Below are 13,897 nucleotides of genomic sequence, written 5' to 3' on the forward strand. Positions count from 1 at the left end.
GTTTCCATTAGGAGGAGAGACTAGGATCCGAGGGTACAGCCTCAGAGTAAAGAAACGACCCTTTAGAACTGAGATGAGGAGGAATTTCTTCAGCCAGAGGGGGGAGAATCTGTGGAATTCATTACCACGGAAGGAGGCTGCGGAGGCCAGGTCACTGAGTGCATTTAAGACAGAGATAGATAAATTCTTGATTGGTAAGGGGGTCAAAGGTTACGGGGAAAAGGCAGGATAAGGGGATTGAGAAACATATCAGCCATGACCAAATATGTGCGGGTTAAGTTGATTGGCCATGTTAAATGAATCCTAGTATCAGGGAGATTAGCCAGGGTAAATATGAGGGGTTACACGAATAGGGCCTGGGTGGGATTGTGGTCGGTGCAGACTCGATGGGTCGAATGACCTCCTTCTGCACTGTAGGAATTCTCTGATGCTATGAATGTGGGACAAATTCTGCTCCTATATCTTACGGTCTAAGAACATGCCATACAGCAGTTAACGCAATGGCAGCAGTTAGGTTTCAGAGTATTTAATTGAGAAAGATGGTAGTATTGATAAAAGAGATGACTTTTTGGAGATTTCAAAAGAGATTCATTAAATTAGATCATTTGTACTGCAATAATTTGCATTTTGTTGAAATCGGTACGAGCAGAGATTAAAAAGACCCGTGATTAACATAAATCACCAGAAAATGAGCTAAAGCGCTTCTTTCAAAGAGATTATTTGCCGCAGGGCTTTGTGTGTGTACACTTCTCAAGCAAACATTCCTGCTGCAACTACTAATTCTGTCCACAAGAGGTCACAGGGAAAATCCATGGAGGCTATTTCTTCGATTTAATACAAATGAATTTAAACTGCTCCTCCCCGCCCACCCTCTGCAACAGAGAGAGGCCAAATAATGGAAAAACAGATAACGCTGAAAACACCGGTCGGGTCAGGTACCATCGGGTCAGGAGAGAAAGAGAGGTGAGAGTGGCGTTGACCGTGTAACGCCAACTCTGTTTTTCTCTCTCCAATTGTGTTGCCCGATCGGTTAGACGCTTCCAGCGTTGTCTATTTTTATTCCCCAGATCCAGATAAGAAAGCACAATTCTCTCACATATTGCATGGGCTGTCGGGTGCCAGACAACATCAGGTCAGGATAGGACAAAATTCAACTCATGGCCTGAGTTTACTTTGACAACAAATGTGGGGACTAGAATAAATCAGATGTGCGACCAGTTTTCTATAACACGCTGGGAGCCAATTTTAACTAACAGCCTCAACCTGAGAAGATAATAGATGCTTTTCTTCCATCTCAAAAAACCAAAATATGTCATTCAGTAAATTGTACATTTTAATATATCAACCCAAGCCAAATTTTGAAGACTAATATGGTAAAATTTTCAACTGGCGCTTGCGGTTTGAAGAAAATTAATCGTAGGATCATACAAACGCGGGCGGCACAGTGGCACAATGGTTATTTGGAATCACGAGCTTTCGGAGGACTGCTCCTTCATCAGGTGATGGAGAGGTGGGTTCACAAACATGGCTTCTGTACACAGAGACACAGTTGCAAGATAATGGTTGGAATGTAAGTCTTTGCAGGTAATCAAGTCTTTACAGGTACAGACAGTGCGAGTGGAGAGAGGGTTAATCACAGGTTAAAGAGGTGTGAATTGTCTCAAGCCGGGAGAGTTAGTAGGATTTTGCAAGCCACCCCAAACCAGTGCCTGCTTCTCCACATCATGGCACAATGGTTAGCACGGCTGCCTCACAGCACCAGGGACCCGGGCTCGATTCCGGCCTTAGGTGACCGTCTTGGGTGCAGTCTGCACGATCTCCCCCCGAGTCTGGGTAGGTTTCCTTCGGGTGTTCTGGCTTCCTTCCACCGTCCAAAGATGTGTAGGTTAGGTGGATTGGCCATGTTAAATTACCCCTTAGTGTCCAGAGATGCGCAGGTTGGGTGGATTGGCTAAGGTAATTTGCCCCTTAGTGTCCAGAGATGTGCAGGTTAGATGGATTAGCCATGGTAAATGTGTGGGATTATAAGGATAGAGTGAGGGAGAGGGCCTGGATAAAATATTCTGTCAGAGAGTCGGTACAGATTCAGTGGGCCGAATGGCCTTCTGTGCAGCAGGGATTCCACGAATCGTGCGCACCATTTTAGCATTTTAGTATTTCTTTCTGTTGGGAGTGTGTATTTATAGCCTCCTTTAGCCCATCATACTGATACAGCACAGAAAGAGACCATTGAGCCCATCGTACCCATGCCAGCTCTTTGAAAGTGCTAGCCAATTCATTCTGTGATCTTTTTTTCCCTCCACAGATATTACCTGGTCTTCTAGCATAATCTGTTTTTATTTCAGATTTCCATTGTTTGTTTTCTCTCCCTGTTGCAAGGGGCAGTTTAATTTTGTGTTTTATTCATAGATGGGACATGGGCGTCGCTGATTGGCCAGCATTTATTGGCCATCCCTAGTTGGCTGAGGGCAGTTGAGAGTCAACCACATTGCTGTGTCTCTGGAGTCACATGTAGGCCAGACCAGGTAAGGATTTCCTTCCCTAAAGAACATTAGTGAACCAGATGGGTTTTTCCGACAATCGACAATGGTTTCATGGTCATCAGTAGATTCTTAATCCCAGTTTTTTTTAAATTGAATTCTGCCATGGTGGGATTTGAACCCAGGTCCCCAGAACATTAGCTGAGTTTCTGGTTTTAATCTAATGATCGTACCTCTAGGCCATCGTCTACCTGTAAGTCTAAATTTGTTCTATTAAATTGGAGCAGTTGCCTCTGTGGATTTTCCCTGTGACCTCTTGTGGACAGAATTAGTGGTTACAGCAGGAATGTTCGCTTGCAATGTGAATAAGTTTGTGAATAAAAATAGGGGTAAAAGTATTGGGTTTCCCCTGCACATTATACCTCAACATTTATTTATCCAACTGGTCGCCACACTATTAGAAGGATGCGTAGGTTTTGGAGAGGATACAGGAATGATTTTCCTGATGTTGCGTGTTATGGAGGGCATTAGCTATGAGGAGAGATTGAAGAAACATGGTTTGTTCTCATTGGAACCATGAAGGTTGAGGGATGGCCTGATAGAAATCTACAAGGTTATGAGGGGCATGGACAGAGCTTTTTCCCAGGGTGAAAGAGTCAATTACTAGGGGGCATTACTAGGTTCGAGGGGCAATGTTTATAGAAGATGCACCAGGCAAGTTTTTTACACAGAGGGTGGTGGGTGCCTGGAACTCGTTGCTGGGGGAGGTAGTGGAAGCAGATACGATCGTGATTTTTAAGGGGTGTCTTGACAAATAGGACAGGAATAGAGGGATATGGTCCCCGGAAGGGAGGGGGTTTTAGTTCTGATGGGTAGCATGATCAGTGCAGGCTAGGAGGGCCTGTGCTGTAATCTTCTTCGTTCTTGTTCAATTCCCTTGTGAACTTTATAATGGTGTGGAATTGGTAATGAAACACCAATATTACCTATTAACCTTATCAGCCAATACTGTCTACCTGATACACTGCATGAAAGGATGTCCCGAGACATGGTACATCGGGGAGACCATACAGATGCTATGACAACGAATGAATGGACACCGTTCGACAATCACCAGGCAGGAATGATCCCAGCAGTCACGGGCATTCAGTCTCTGATCTTCAGGTAGGCATTCTCCAAGGCGATCTTCAAGACACACGACAACGCAGAATTGCCGAGCAGAAACTGATAGCCAAGTTCCGTATGCATGAGGATGGCTTCAACCGGGATGCTGGGTTCACGTCACACTATCTGTAGCCCCCACACCTTGCTTGGACTTGCAAAATCTCACTAACTATCCTGGCTGGAGATAATTGACACCTCTTAAACCTGTGCTTAGCCCTTTCTCCACTCACGTTGTCAGTACCTTTAAGGCTTGATTACCTGTTAAGAGTCGCATTCCAATCATTATCTTGTAATTGAGTTTGTGTCTATATATGCACTGTTTGTGAACCAAATTCTGCATTCACCTGATGAAGGAGCAGAACTCCCAAAGCTTGTTCTACCAAATAAACCTGTTTGGCTTTAACATTGTGTGGTGAGACTTCTTACTGGACCTTGAAGAAAGCCCGCAAAGATCTAGTGATGTCTGTGACCTGATTTTCCCCATTCCCAGTTGCATTGATACTCAATCAGGGAGATGTCCAGACGTGTAGCAACAATGATGTCATCAAACAGGCAAGCAGCCAATCACATTGAATTATTCACACAGACAGCAAACCAGGAATTTGAATCCTGCATTTTTAATGTAAGTTTTCAGAGAATAACATAATAGTTAATTAATTTCAATTAGATATAATTTCAATTAGAATTATAAGCTAAAATATTGTTTAAAGACTTTAAAATATAATAATTCTTTCAAAATTATCTCATCATAATGAAAAGATTTGCTTTCCAGGGTCAATGTCAGTGTTTAGCAATAACTATGATGGTACAATGTAAAATGTTTATTTATTACTCACAAGTAGGCTTACATTAATGCTACAATGAAATTACTGTGAAAATCCCCTAGTCACCACACTCTGGCACCAGTTCAGATACAATGAGACAGAATTTAGCACGGCCAATGCACCTAACCAATACGTATTTCGGACTGCGGGAGGAAACTGGATCATCTGGAGGAAACCCAGGCAGGCATGGGGAGAATGAGCTGGCTCCGCACAGATTCCCAAGCCAGGAATCAAACCCGGGTCCAGTGATAGTTAACAGTTTAATCCTGGGACGTCACAGTAGTACAGTGGTTAGCACTGCTGCCTCATAGCGCCAGGGATCTGAGTTCAATTCCAGCCTTGGGTCACTGTCTGTGTGGAGTTTGCACATTCTCCCCATATCTGCCTGGGTTTCCTCTGGGTGCTCCAGTTTCCTCTCACAGTCCGAAAGACATGCTGGTTAGGTGCAGTGACCATGCTGAATTCTCCCTCAGTGTAGCAGAGTGTGGCGATTCGGGGATTTTCACAGTAACTTCATTGTAGTGCTAATGTTACCCTACTTGTGACACTGATAAATAAACTTTAAATTTTGTTACCACGGGACAGTTCAAGTCATTTTTCAGATAGTGGATTTTAGATGGTGGTAAAATATCCTATCCAATCAAAAACAGGAAAATAAGGACAGAAAATTAGAATAGGAAATCACTTATGGTGATTTTTTTAAAAAAAAGACATTTCAAATTTGGACAAATCTTGCAGCAACAATGAGTGAGAGAAGTGGGTGATTGCACAATGTGTCTCAACAGCTCCAGTTTAACAGAATGGTTGTTTGACAGCAGGGAGACATAATCAGTATTATTATATTTTTCAAAGAGATTTAACTCATTATATGTGCATATCTATTGTGACTTGTGGATGTATTGTCCTTGAAAGAAAACTTGGCCAGAATTTTCCAATCATTCACGCCAGCGGGATTCTCCAGTCCCGCCATAGTGAACGGATGTTTGGCTGAGCGCCAAATTCTCCATCTTCACTTGGGTGTGAACTGCCAGAAAATTTCCTTATTCTACCCTCTCCACCACCATCAAGTTTAGAAATAATAAATTATCAATAAATAATAAATCATTATTTTAATTCTCCAAACATTGAGATTAAAAGTGGAGGATTCAATGCTTTTAACTTGCTGGTTTGCTGTCTGTGTGAATAACTCATTGTGATTGGCCGCTTACCCTTGTTTGATCACATGACTGTTGCTGCATGCCTGGAGATGTGAGGTATGAAAGGTCTGGTGCTTAGCCAAGCTGTCTTCCAATTTACCTCTAGGCAACAGTGGTAATAGGTATCCAGGGGCCAGCAGAAAGACATGAGGTGAATCTCACTGGAAACACAATGCCACCATTGCAAACATGGCTGACTGCAGTGGAACACGAGAATTTTCAGAACGCGCAGGTACCTTCGCTACATCTTCCTGGAAGGCCACGAAGTTGAGATAGGAAATGTTGACCAAGTCCGGGCCATAAACCACCGTGACCATCCTGTTCTCCAGGCGATTTCCTTGACTTCCAACGTCCAGCAGCTCCCGGAGCTTGGCATCCTGGTCAAAAAGGAAAGAAACAGAGAGAGAGTGGGTGGTTGTGCAACGTATCTGCTTTGCTCCAGTTTAACAAAATGACTATTTATGGAATTGTAGGAACCCCTGCAGAAGGAGGCCATTCGCACCATCGAGTCTGCACCGCCAACAATCCCATCCAGGCCCTATCCCCATCATCCCGTGTGTTTTACCCTGCTAAACCTTTGACACTGAGGGGCCAATCCACTTAACATGCACATCTTTGGACACTATGGGGCAATTTAACATGGCCAATCCCCTGAACCTGCACACTTTTGTGGATTAAGGAACAATTTAACATGCCCAATCCCCCAAATCTGTGCATCTTTGGGCACGAAGGGGCAATTTAGCATCGTAATCCACCTAACCCACACATCCTTAGATATTCAGGGGCAGTTTAGCATGACCAATCCCTCTAACCTACACAACTTTGGACACTATGGGGCAATTTGGCATGGTCAATCCACCTAACCTGCACAGCTTGGAATACTAAGGGGCAATTTAGCATGGCCAATCCCTCTAACTTGCCAATCATTGCACACTAAGGGGCAATTTAGCATGGCCAATCCCTCTAACTTGCCAACCATTGCACACTAAGGGGCAATTTAGCATGGCCAATCCCTCTAACTTGCCAATCACTGCACACTAAGGGGCAATTTAGCATGGCCAATCCCTCTAACTTGCCAATCATTGCACACTAAGGGGCAATTTAGCATGGCCAATCCCTCTAACTTGCCAATCATTGCACACTAAGGGGCAATTTAGCATGGCCAATCCCTCTAACTTGCCAATCATTGCACACTAAGGGGTAATTTAGCATGGCCAATCCCTCTAACTTGCCAATCATTGCACACTAAGGGGCAATTTAGCATGGCCAATCCCTCTAACTTGCCAATCATTGCACACTAAGGGGTAATTTAGCATGGCCAATCCCTCTAACTTGCCAACCATTGGACACTAAGGGGCAATTTAGCATGGCCAATCCCTCTAACTTGCCAACCATTGGACACTAAGGGGCAATTTAGAATGGCCAATCCACCTAACCTGCAGATCCTTGCTGTAGAATCCTTATTCAACAGCAAGCAGATGCAATCAGTACCATTGGGCGGAATTTTCCCGCTCTGCCCGCCACAGGAATTGTAGCGAGCGGGATACAGAGCATGCAAAGGTTTGTTGATCCCAGACGGGATTTTCTGGCCTTGGGGTGAGTGCGGCTGGAAAATCTTGCCTGTTATGTTTTTCTAAGAGATTCAACTCATCGGAATGCATATTTATTGAGGTTCATATATGTCCTCTCCTGAAAAGAAAACTTATTCCAGCCCCCCACTATCATGTTTGGAGATGCCAATCCTGGGAGGTGATTCTGATTCTGGTGTGAGTAGGATGTCCTCCCTGTGCCAAGCGCACAATAAAGCAAGTTCTATTCCTCGTAACAGCATGTCTGTGTCCCGACAACAGTGAGAACACCTCCTGGCACGTATCTCAGCATTGTTAAACTGTGCAGTGCTCACCTATGAGGCCTTTCTCAATGAGTTGTCAACTTGGCATCAACTTATGTCAGAACTGTGGGCAGCTTAGCATTGTGCACCGGGGATTTCTGGCAATGGGACTGGGATTTTTCAAATCCCAAATCCTTTTAACAAAGGATTCTTACAGCTAGCAGACTGAGCAATGCTATATTCTATCAGTTATAGTCAGGCTTAAAACCTCATCGCCATGGTGACACTACAGGACTCTTGTATGTGACATTTCATCGCATCATTGAACCGTAGAATCCCTACGGTGCAGAAGGAGGTCATTCGGCCCATCGAGTCTGCACCAACCGCACTCCCATCCATAACCCCAGGCATTTATCCGAGTCAGTCTCCTTGAAACTAAGGGGCAATTTTAGCACGGCCATTCCATCTAACCTGCACATCTTTGGACTGAGGGAGGAAACCCACACAGACACGGGGAGAACGTGCAAACTCCACACAGACAGTGACCCAAGCCGGGGATTGAACCCGGGTCCTTGGTGCTGGGAGGCAGCAGTGCTAACCACTGTGCCGCCCCACGATAGACAGCAACCCCATTCATCTCATGATCTGTCTACCCCAACTCCTCCTTCAGTATAGAGTTTTACACGTGCTCAGACACCACTGCCTACTGTGACACATTTCAGAGCCGTCACTTAAATTACAGAAGTTTCCTTGGTTTTTGTCCCTGAACTGGATTTGTGGGGGTTTATTTCAGGTGAGACAAGGTTCTCAGGTTTATCTACACAGCTTTCGACTCGGAGTTTGGAGTGAGAGTGGTTTGATATTGTTTGATGTGACAAAGGTTCAACGTGGCGAAACCTTGGTCTTTACAGACTCACGCACAACAAATCAGTCTTTGTGTCTTAATAATTACGCAGATGACTTCTGTTTTAATCAGCGCTGGGGGGGTACCGTTAACGAACAGCAGGTTTCACAACCGAGTCTCAACATTTCAACGATACAAAGGCAGCACAGTGAAACATTGGATCGTGAATCCTGCTTTTGTACTTTGTGCTGTGGTGCACTCGAAGTGGGAGGTGCTGACACAGCATCTAAGCATCAGCGACAACAATTTGCATTTATAAAGCATCTTTAACAATCAAATCCCACCAGAGCAGCCGCTGCAATTGAAATAAAGTTTAACGTTTATTTATTAGCGTCACAAGTCAGCTTACATTAACACTGCAATGAAGTTACCGTGAAAATTCCCGTCGCCACACTCCCGCGCCTGTTCAGGTACACCGAGAGAGCATTTAGCATGGCCAATGCGTCTAACCACTACATCTCTCGGACTGTGGGAGGAAAATGGAGCACCCGGAGGAAACCCATGCAGACACGGGGAGAATGTGCAAACTCTACACAGACAGTGGCCTGAGGCTCGAATTGAACCTGGGACCCTGGCGCTGTGAGGCAGCAGTGCCAACCACTGTGCCATCATGCCGCCCAAATTGGCTTCTTCTGCTGAAGAGTTGGCAGCAGGCATATGAATTCTGAATAACAATATCGTTCTGACGAGGGCAATCTGAGGGCAAAGCAAATCTTGGTTGAAATGAAAGCACTGCACCCATTATCAATGACTGTGAACCTGATGAGAAATACTGCTTCATTCCCATGCAAAGGGACAACTTCTGCACCTCTTTTGATTTGATTTGATTTATTATTTTTATGTGTACTGGGATACAGTGAAAAGTATTGTTCCTTGTGCGCTATACAGCTAAAGCATACCATTCATAGTGAAGAAAAGGAGAAAGTGCAGAACGTAGTGTGACAGTCACAGCTTACATACAGTCATAAATTACGTATTCCTTTGATTTGGTTGATTATTGTCACATGTATTGTGATACAGTGAAAAGAATTGTTTCTTGTGCACTATACAGACAAAGAAAGCCATTCAAGAATACATAGGGGAGAAGGAGTGGCGCAGAATGTAGTAATACAGTCATATCTAGGGTGTAGAGAAAGATCAACTTAATGCGAGGTAGGCCCATTCAAAAGTCTGACGGCAGCAGGGAAGAAGCTGTTCTTGAGTCTGTTGGTACGTGACCTCAGACTTTTGTATCTTTTTCCCCTTGGAAGAAGGTGGAAGAGAGAACGCGTGGGGTCCTTGATTATGCTGGCTGCTTTGCCGAGGCAGTGGGAAGTGTGGACAGAGTCAATGAATGGGGGGGTGCTCCAGAATGAGCATGGCACTCTGCAAACACCTCACATACAAACTTGGCTAGAATGGGCCCCTTCCCTGTGCCCCCGCCACCTCCCACCTCCCCCCCCCACCCGCCCGTGACACGCTGCCTTGCTTTGTCACAGCTGTAGCCGAATTTTTTTCAGAAATCTACAGCTTACTGACCAAGCTGTGGCAAATTCCTCCCTTACAACTCTTAATTGAAGATTAAATTGTGATCTTTCTTCGGAGCCAAGAAAGATTCTGCACGCGTCACTGCTCTGTTGAGTCCCCTGCAATTTCATATTCATCTCATAAAGCAGTGGCCTGCACCAACATCTAATTCTTCCAACTTATCTGTCATTTTCGGTTCACCTCATCCACTGAGCGAGTTGGCCTTTTTTTTTGCCCTTTTCCATTAAGCTAACGAGTCGAATGCTTATCGTCCAATAAGGCCTCCGTGCCAACAGCGCAAGGCATCTCGCAAATTGAGTTGGTGGAGTTAAAAGGTGCAGATAAAAAAGGCTAAAGCTCCCTCCCCCACACACACACCTCCGCCTTCGTCACTCAAGCTGCCAACACGTGACCGATCGCTTGTCTTTCATCTCCTGTCGCCTGGCTTCATGAAGGGCTTCACTGACTAAATCAACGCGGGTCAGAACATTCCCTTAACTTCGGGCAGAAGGCGCAGCAGAATTTTAAGGGTCGTCGCGATTCCTGTTGACTCCCATCTTACTTTAAGACCAACCACTGCAGCGCAACTTCCCACACATCCTGCAAAATTTTACGTTGGCCAAATCCGTGGGAATCAGTCACCGATACGAATCATTGAACACAGTCAGCACTCAGCGGACACTAATCTGTTGATAAATTAAGTGAATTCGCCATCATCCAAAAGCCTGAGGTCACGTACCAACCGACTCAAGAACAGCTTCTCCCCTGCTGCCGTCAGACCTTTGAATGGACCTACCTCGCGTTAAGTTGATCTTTCTCTACACCCTAGCTCTGACTGTAACACTACATTCTGCACCCTCTCCTTTCCTTCTCTATGAATGGTATGCTTTGTCTCTATAGCACGCAAGAAACAATACTTTTCACTGTACGCTAATTCGTGTGATAATAATACATCAAATCAATGTAAGTGCAGAAGGAGACCACATTCTGCGCTCTCTCCTTTCCCTCTCTATATTTTGTGTGTATAATGGGCAAGAAACAATACTTTTCACTGCATACATGTGATAATAATAAATCAAATCACATCAAATGACTATAGGCTGCTGTCTCCCTTTATTGAGAGTGGTGATTGTAACCTAGGGGTCATCACACCTCAGGAGAGAGGTAAGGCACAGTGGTTAGCACTGCTGCCTCACAGTGCCAGGGATCTGGGTTTGATTCCCGGTTTGGGTCACTGTCTGTGAGGAGTCTGCACATTCTCCTTGAAGGTATTTAAGTTTTTTTTTTAGTGTCACAAGTATGCTGACATTAACACTGCAATGAAGTTACTGTGAAAATCCTCCAGTCGCCACACTCTGGCTCCTGTTCAGGTACACTGAGGGAAAATTTAGCACGGTCAAGGCACCCTATCCAGCATGTTTCTTGGACTATGGGAGGAAACTGGAGCGTCCAGAGGAAACCCATGCAGACATGGGGAGGATGTGCAGATAATGAATTCTGTTTTTGTATGTTGTGCTGTGATGTACTTTAATTGGGAGGTGATGACACAGCATCTAAACGTCAGTGACAATAATTTGCGTTTATATAGCACCTTTAATATTCAAATTCCATAGAGTTGAAATTCAGTTTAAAGTTTATTTATTAGTCACAAGTAGGCTTACATTAACACTACAATGAAGTTACTGTGAAATCCCCTAGTCGCCACACTCTGGTGGCTGTTTGGGTGCACTGAGGGAGAATTTAGCATGGCCAATGTATCTAACCAGCACGTCTTTTGGACTGTGGGAGGAAACTTGAACACTGGAGGAAACCCACGCAGACATGGGGAGAACATGCAGACTCCACACAGACAGTGACCCAAGCTGGGAATTGAACTCGGGTCTTTGGCACAGTGAGTCAGCAGTGTCTACATGTGTTTCCTCTGGGTGCTCCGGTTTCCTCCCGCATTCTGAAAGACATGCCGGTTGGGTGCACTGGCCGTGCTAAATTCTCCCTCGGACTACCCGAACAAGCACCGGAGTGTGGCAACTCGGGGGTTTTCACAGTAACTTCATTGCAGTGTTAATGTAAGCCGACTTGTGTCGCTAATAAATAAATCAACTCCAACTTAAGTGAGAGGGTGGGTTCTTCATGAATAATCTCACCGGAACGGGAATTGAACCCTCGCTGTTGGCGTTGCTCTGCATCACTAACCAATTGTTCAGTCAACTAAGCAAATACTGACCATTCCTTGGGACGTCTGTGACTATTAAGCTGATCAGTAAGTGGTCACTTGTGCCACTGCAGAACAATAACTTGCATTGATATAATGCCGTTAATTACAGGCCAGTAAAATCTGGGTGGCCACTTTCTTTTCCAAAACTAACGGCACGCTCAATGTAACCAATTATTGTCAACAAGCAATGATTAATTTGGCAAAATGAACTGCTTTGCTGAGGTAGGTAATGTCTGATTTACAAATCTGATTCTGAATGGGCCCATGTACAACACAGGTTTGGCAACGACGTGTACTCTACTGTCTACTGAGACGTACAAGATAATGAAGGGGATGGGTAGGGTAGAGGTAGAGAGATTCTTCCCGCTTAGAAAGGATAGCAGAACGAGAGGGCACAGCCTCAAAATAAGGGGAGGGCAGTTTACAACGGAGTTGAGGAGGAACTTCTTCACTCAAAGGGTGGTGAATCTCTGGAATTCTCTGCCTGTTGAAGTGGTGGAGGCTGCCTCGCTAAATATTTTTAAGACGCGGGTTGATGGGTTTTTGATAAGAGAGGGGATTAAGGGTTATGGGGAGAGGGCGGGAAAGTGGAACTGAGCAGCGACAGATCAGCCATGATCTTATTGAATGGCGGGGCAGGCTCGAAGGGCTGGATGGCCTACTCCTGCTCCTATTTCTTATGTTCTTATGTATAGGATTGTGTTTAACAGGAGCAGGTTAAAGCTGGAATTGTGCGATTGGAGGCAAGATTCGTTTGGGAAATCGATTTCTGAGAAATTAACTGCCCCCACCCAACCCGATCTGAACACGACAGTTTTTCAACGTTAACATTCTGCCCTTAGAATTGGCACAGTTTTTTATTGATTAGTAGGTGTACATTAACACTGCAATGAAGTTACTGTGAAAATCCCCTAGTCACCGCACTCCAGCGCTGTTTGAGGGAGGATTTAGCATGGCCAATGTAGCTAACCAGCACACCTTTTGGACTGTGGGAGGAAACTGGAGCACCCGGAGGAAACCCACGCAGACACGGGGAGAGTAATACATTGTAAGAACTTCGTAGAGGTGGGTCAGTTTTGTTTTTGGTGGTTTTGATTGTGTTACCAACATAAAAATTGCATTTGATACATTTATTGGTGCCAGTGCATCATAGAATCTCTACAGTGCAGGAGGAGGCCATTTGGCCCATTGAGACTGCATCGAACACAATCCCACCCAGACCCCATCCCTGTAACCCCATGTATTTATACCCTGTTAATCCCCTGACACTAAAGTGGAAATTTATCATAGCCAATCACCCTAACCCGCACATCTTTAGAGTGTGGGAGGAAACTGGAACGCTCGGAGGAAACCCAAGCAGACACGGGGAGGACCTGCACACTCCGCAGTCACTCAAGCCAGGAATCGAACCCGGGCCCCTGGCGCTGTGAGACAGCACTGTTAACCACTGTGCCACCATGCTGCCCCTACCTGATTGACCCAAGGTTTGATATATTTTAAAACACGGCTGAAAGACATCTCCTTCTCTACCAATTAAGTAGCTGGTGAGATAAGGAAATTGGGTCCCCCAGTGAGTGGGCTAGGTGCTAATCTTTCACCTGTCAGAGGTGGTGGCAGAATGGTATTGTCATTGGACTGCTAATTCAGGGTAATGCCCTGGGGGAGCTGGGTTCAAATCCCACCATGGCAGACGGTGAAATTTGAATTTATTTTAAAGTCTAATGATGACTAATGAGGTGATTGGCACAAGGACGCGCCAAAGATGTGCGGGTTAGGT

General features: G+C 45.1%; 1 protein-coding gene across 2 annotated transcripts in view; it reads right to left on the minus strand.

Annotated features, from left to right (window-relative positions):
* Window positions 1-13,897, minus strand: part of plcb1 (phospholipase C beta 1) — a 657,020-nt gene that overhangs the window by 234,534 nt on the left and 408,589 nt on the right. For both annotated transcript variants that reach the window (XM_080200038.1, XM_080200039.1), the window contains exon 4: window positions 5,901-6,041. In XM_080200038.1, coding sequence (XP_080056164.1) covers window positions 5,901-6,041 — 141 coding nt within the window. The remainder of the gene's footprint in view (window positions 1-5,900; window positions 6,042-13,897) is intronic.

The sequence above is a fragment of the Carcharhinus amblyrhynchos genome, chromosome 12, assembly GCF_965287045.1.
Source record: "Carcharhinus amblyrhynchos chromosome 12, sCarAmb.v2.hapA, whole genome shotgun sequence".
Lineage (NCBI taxonomy): Eukaryota > Metazoa > Chordata > Chondrichthyes > Carcharhiniformes > Carcharhinidae > Carcharhinus > Carcharhinus amblyrhynchos.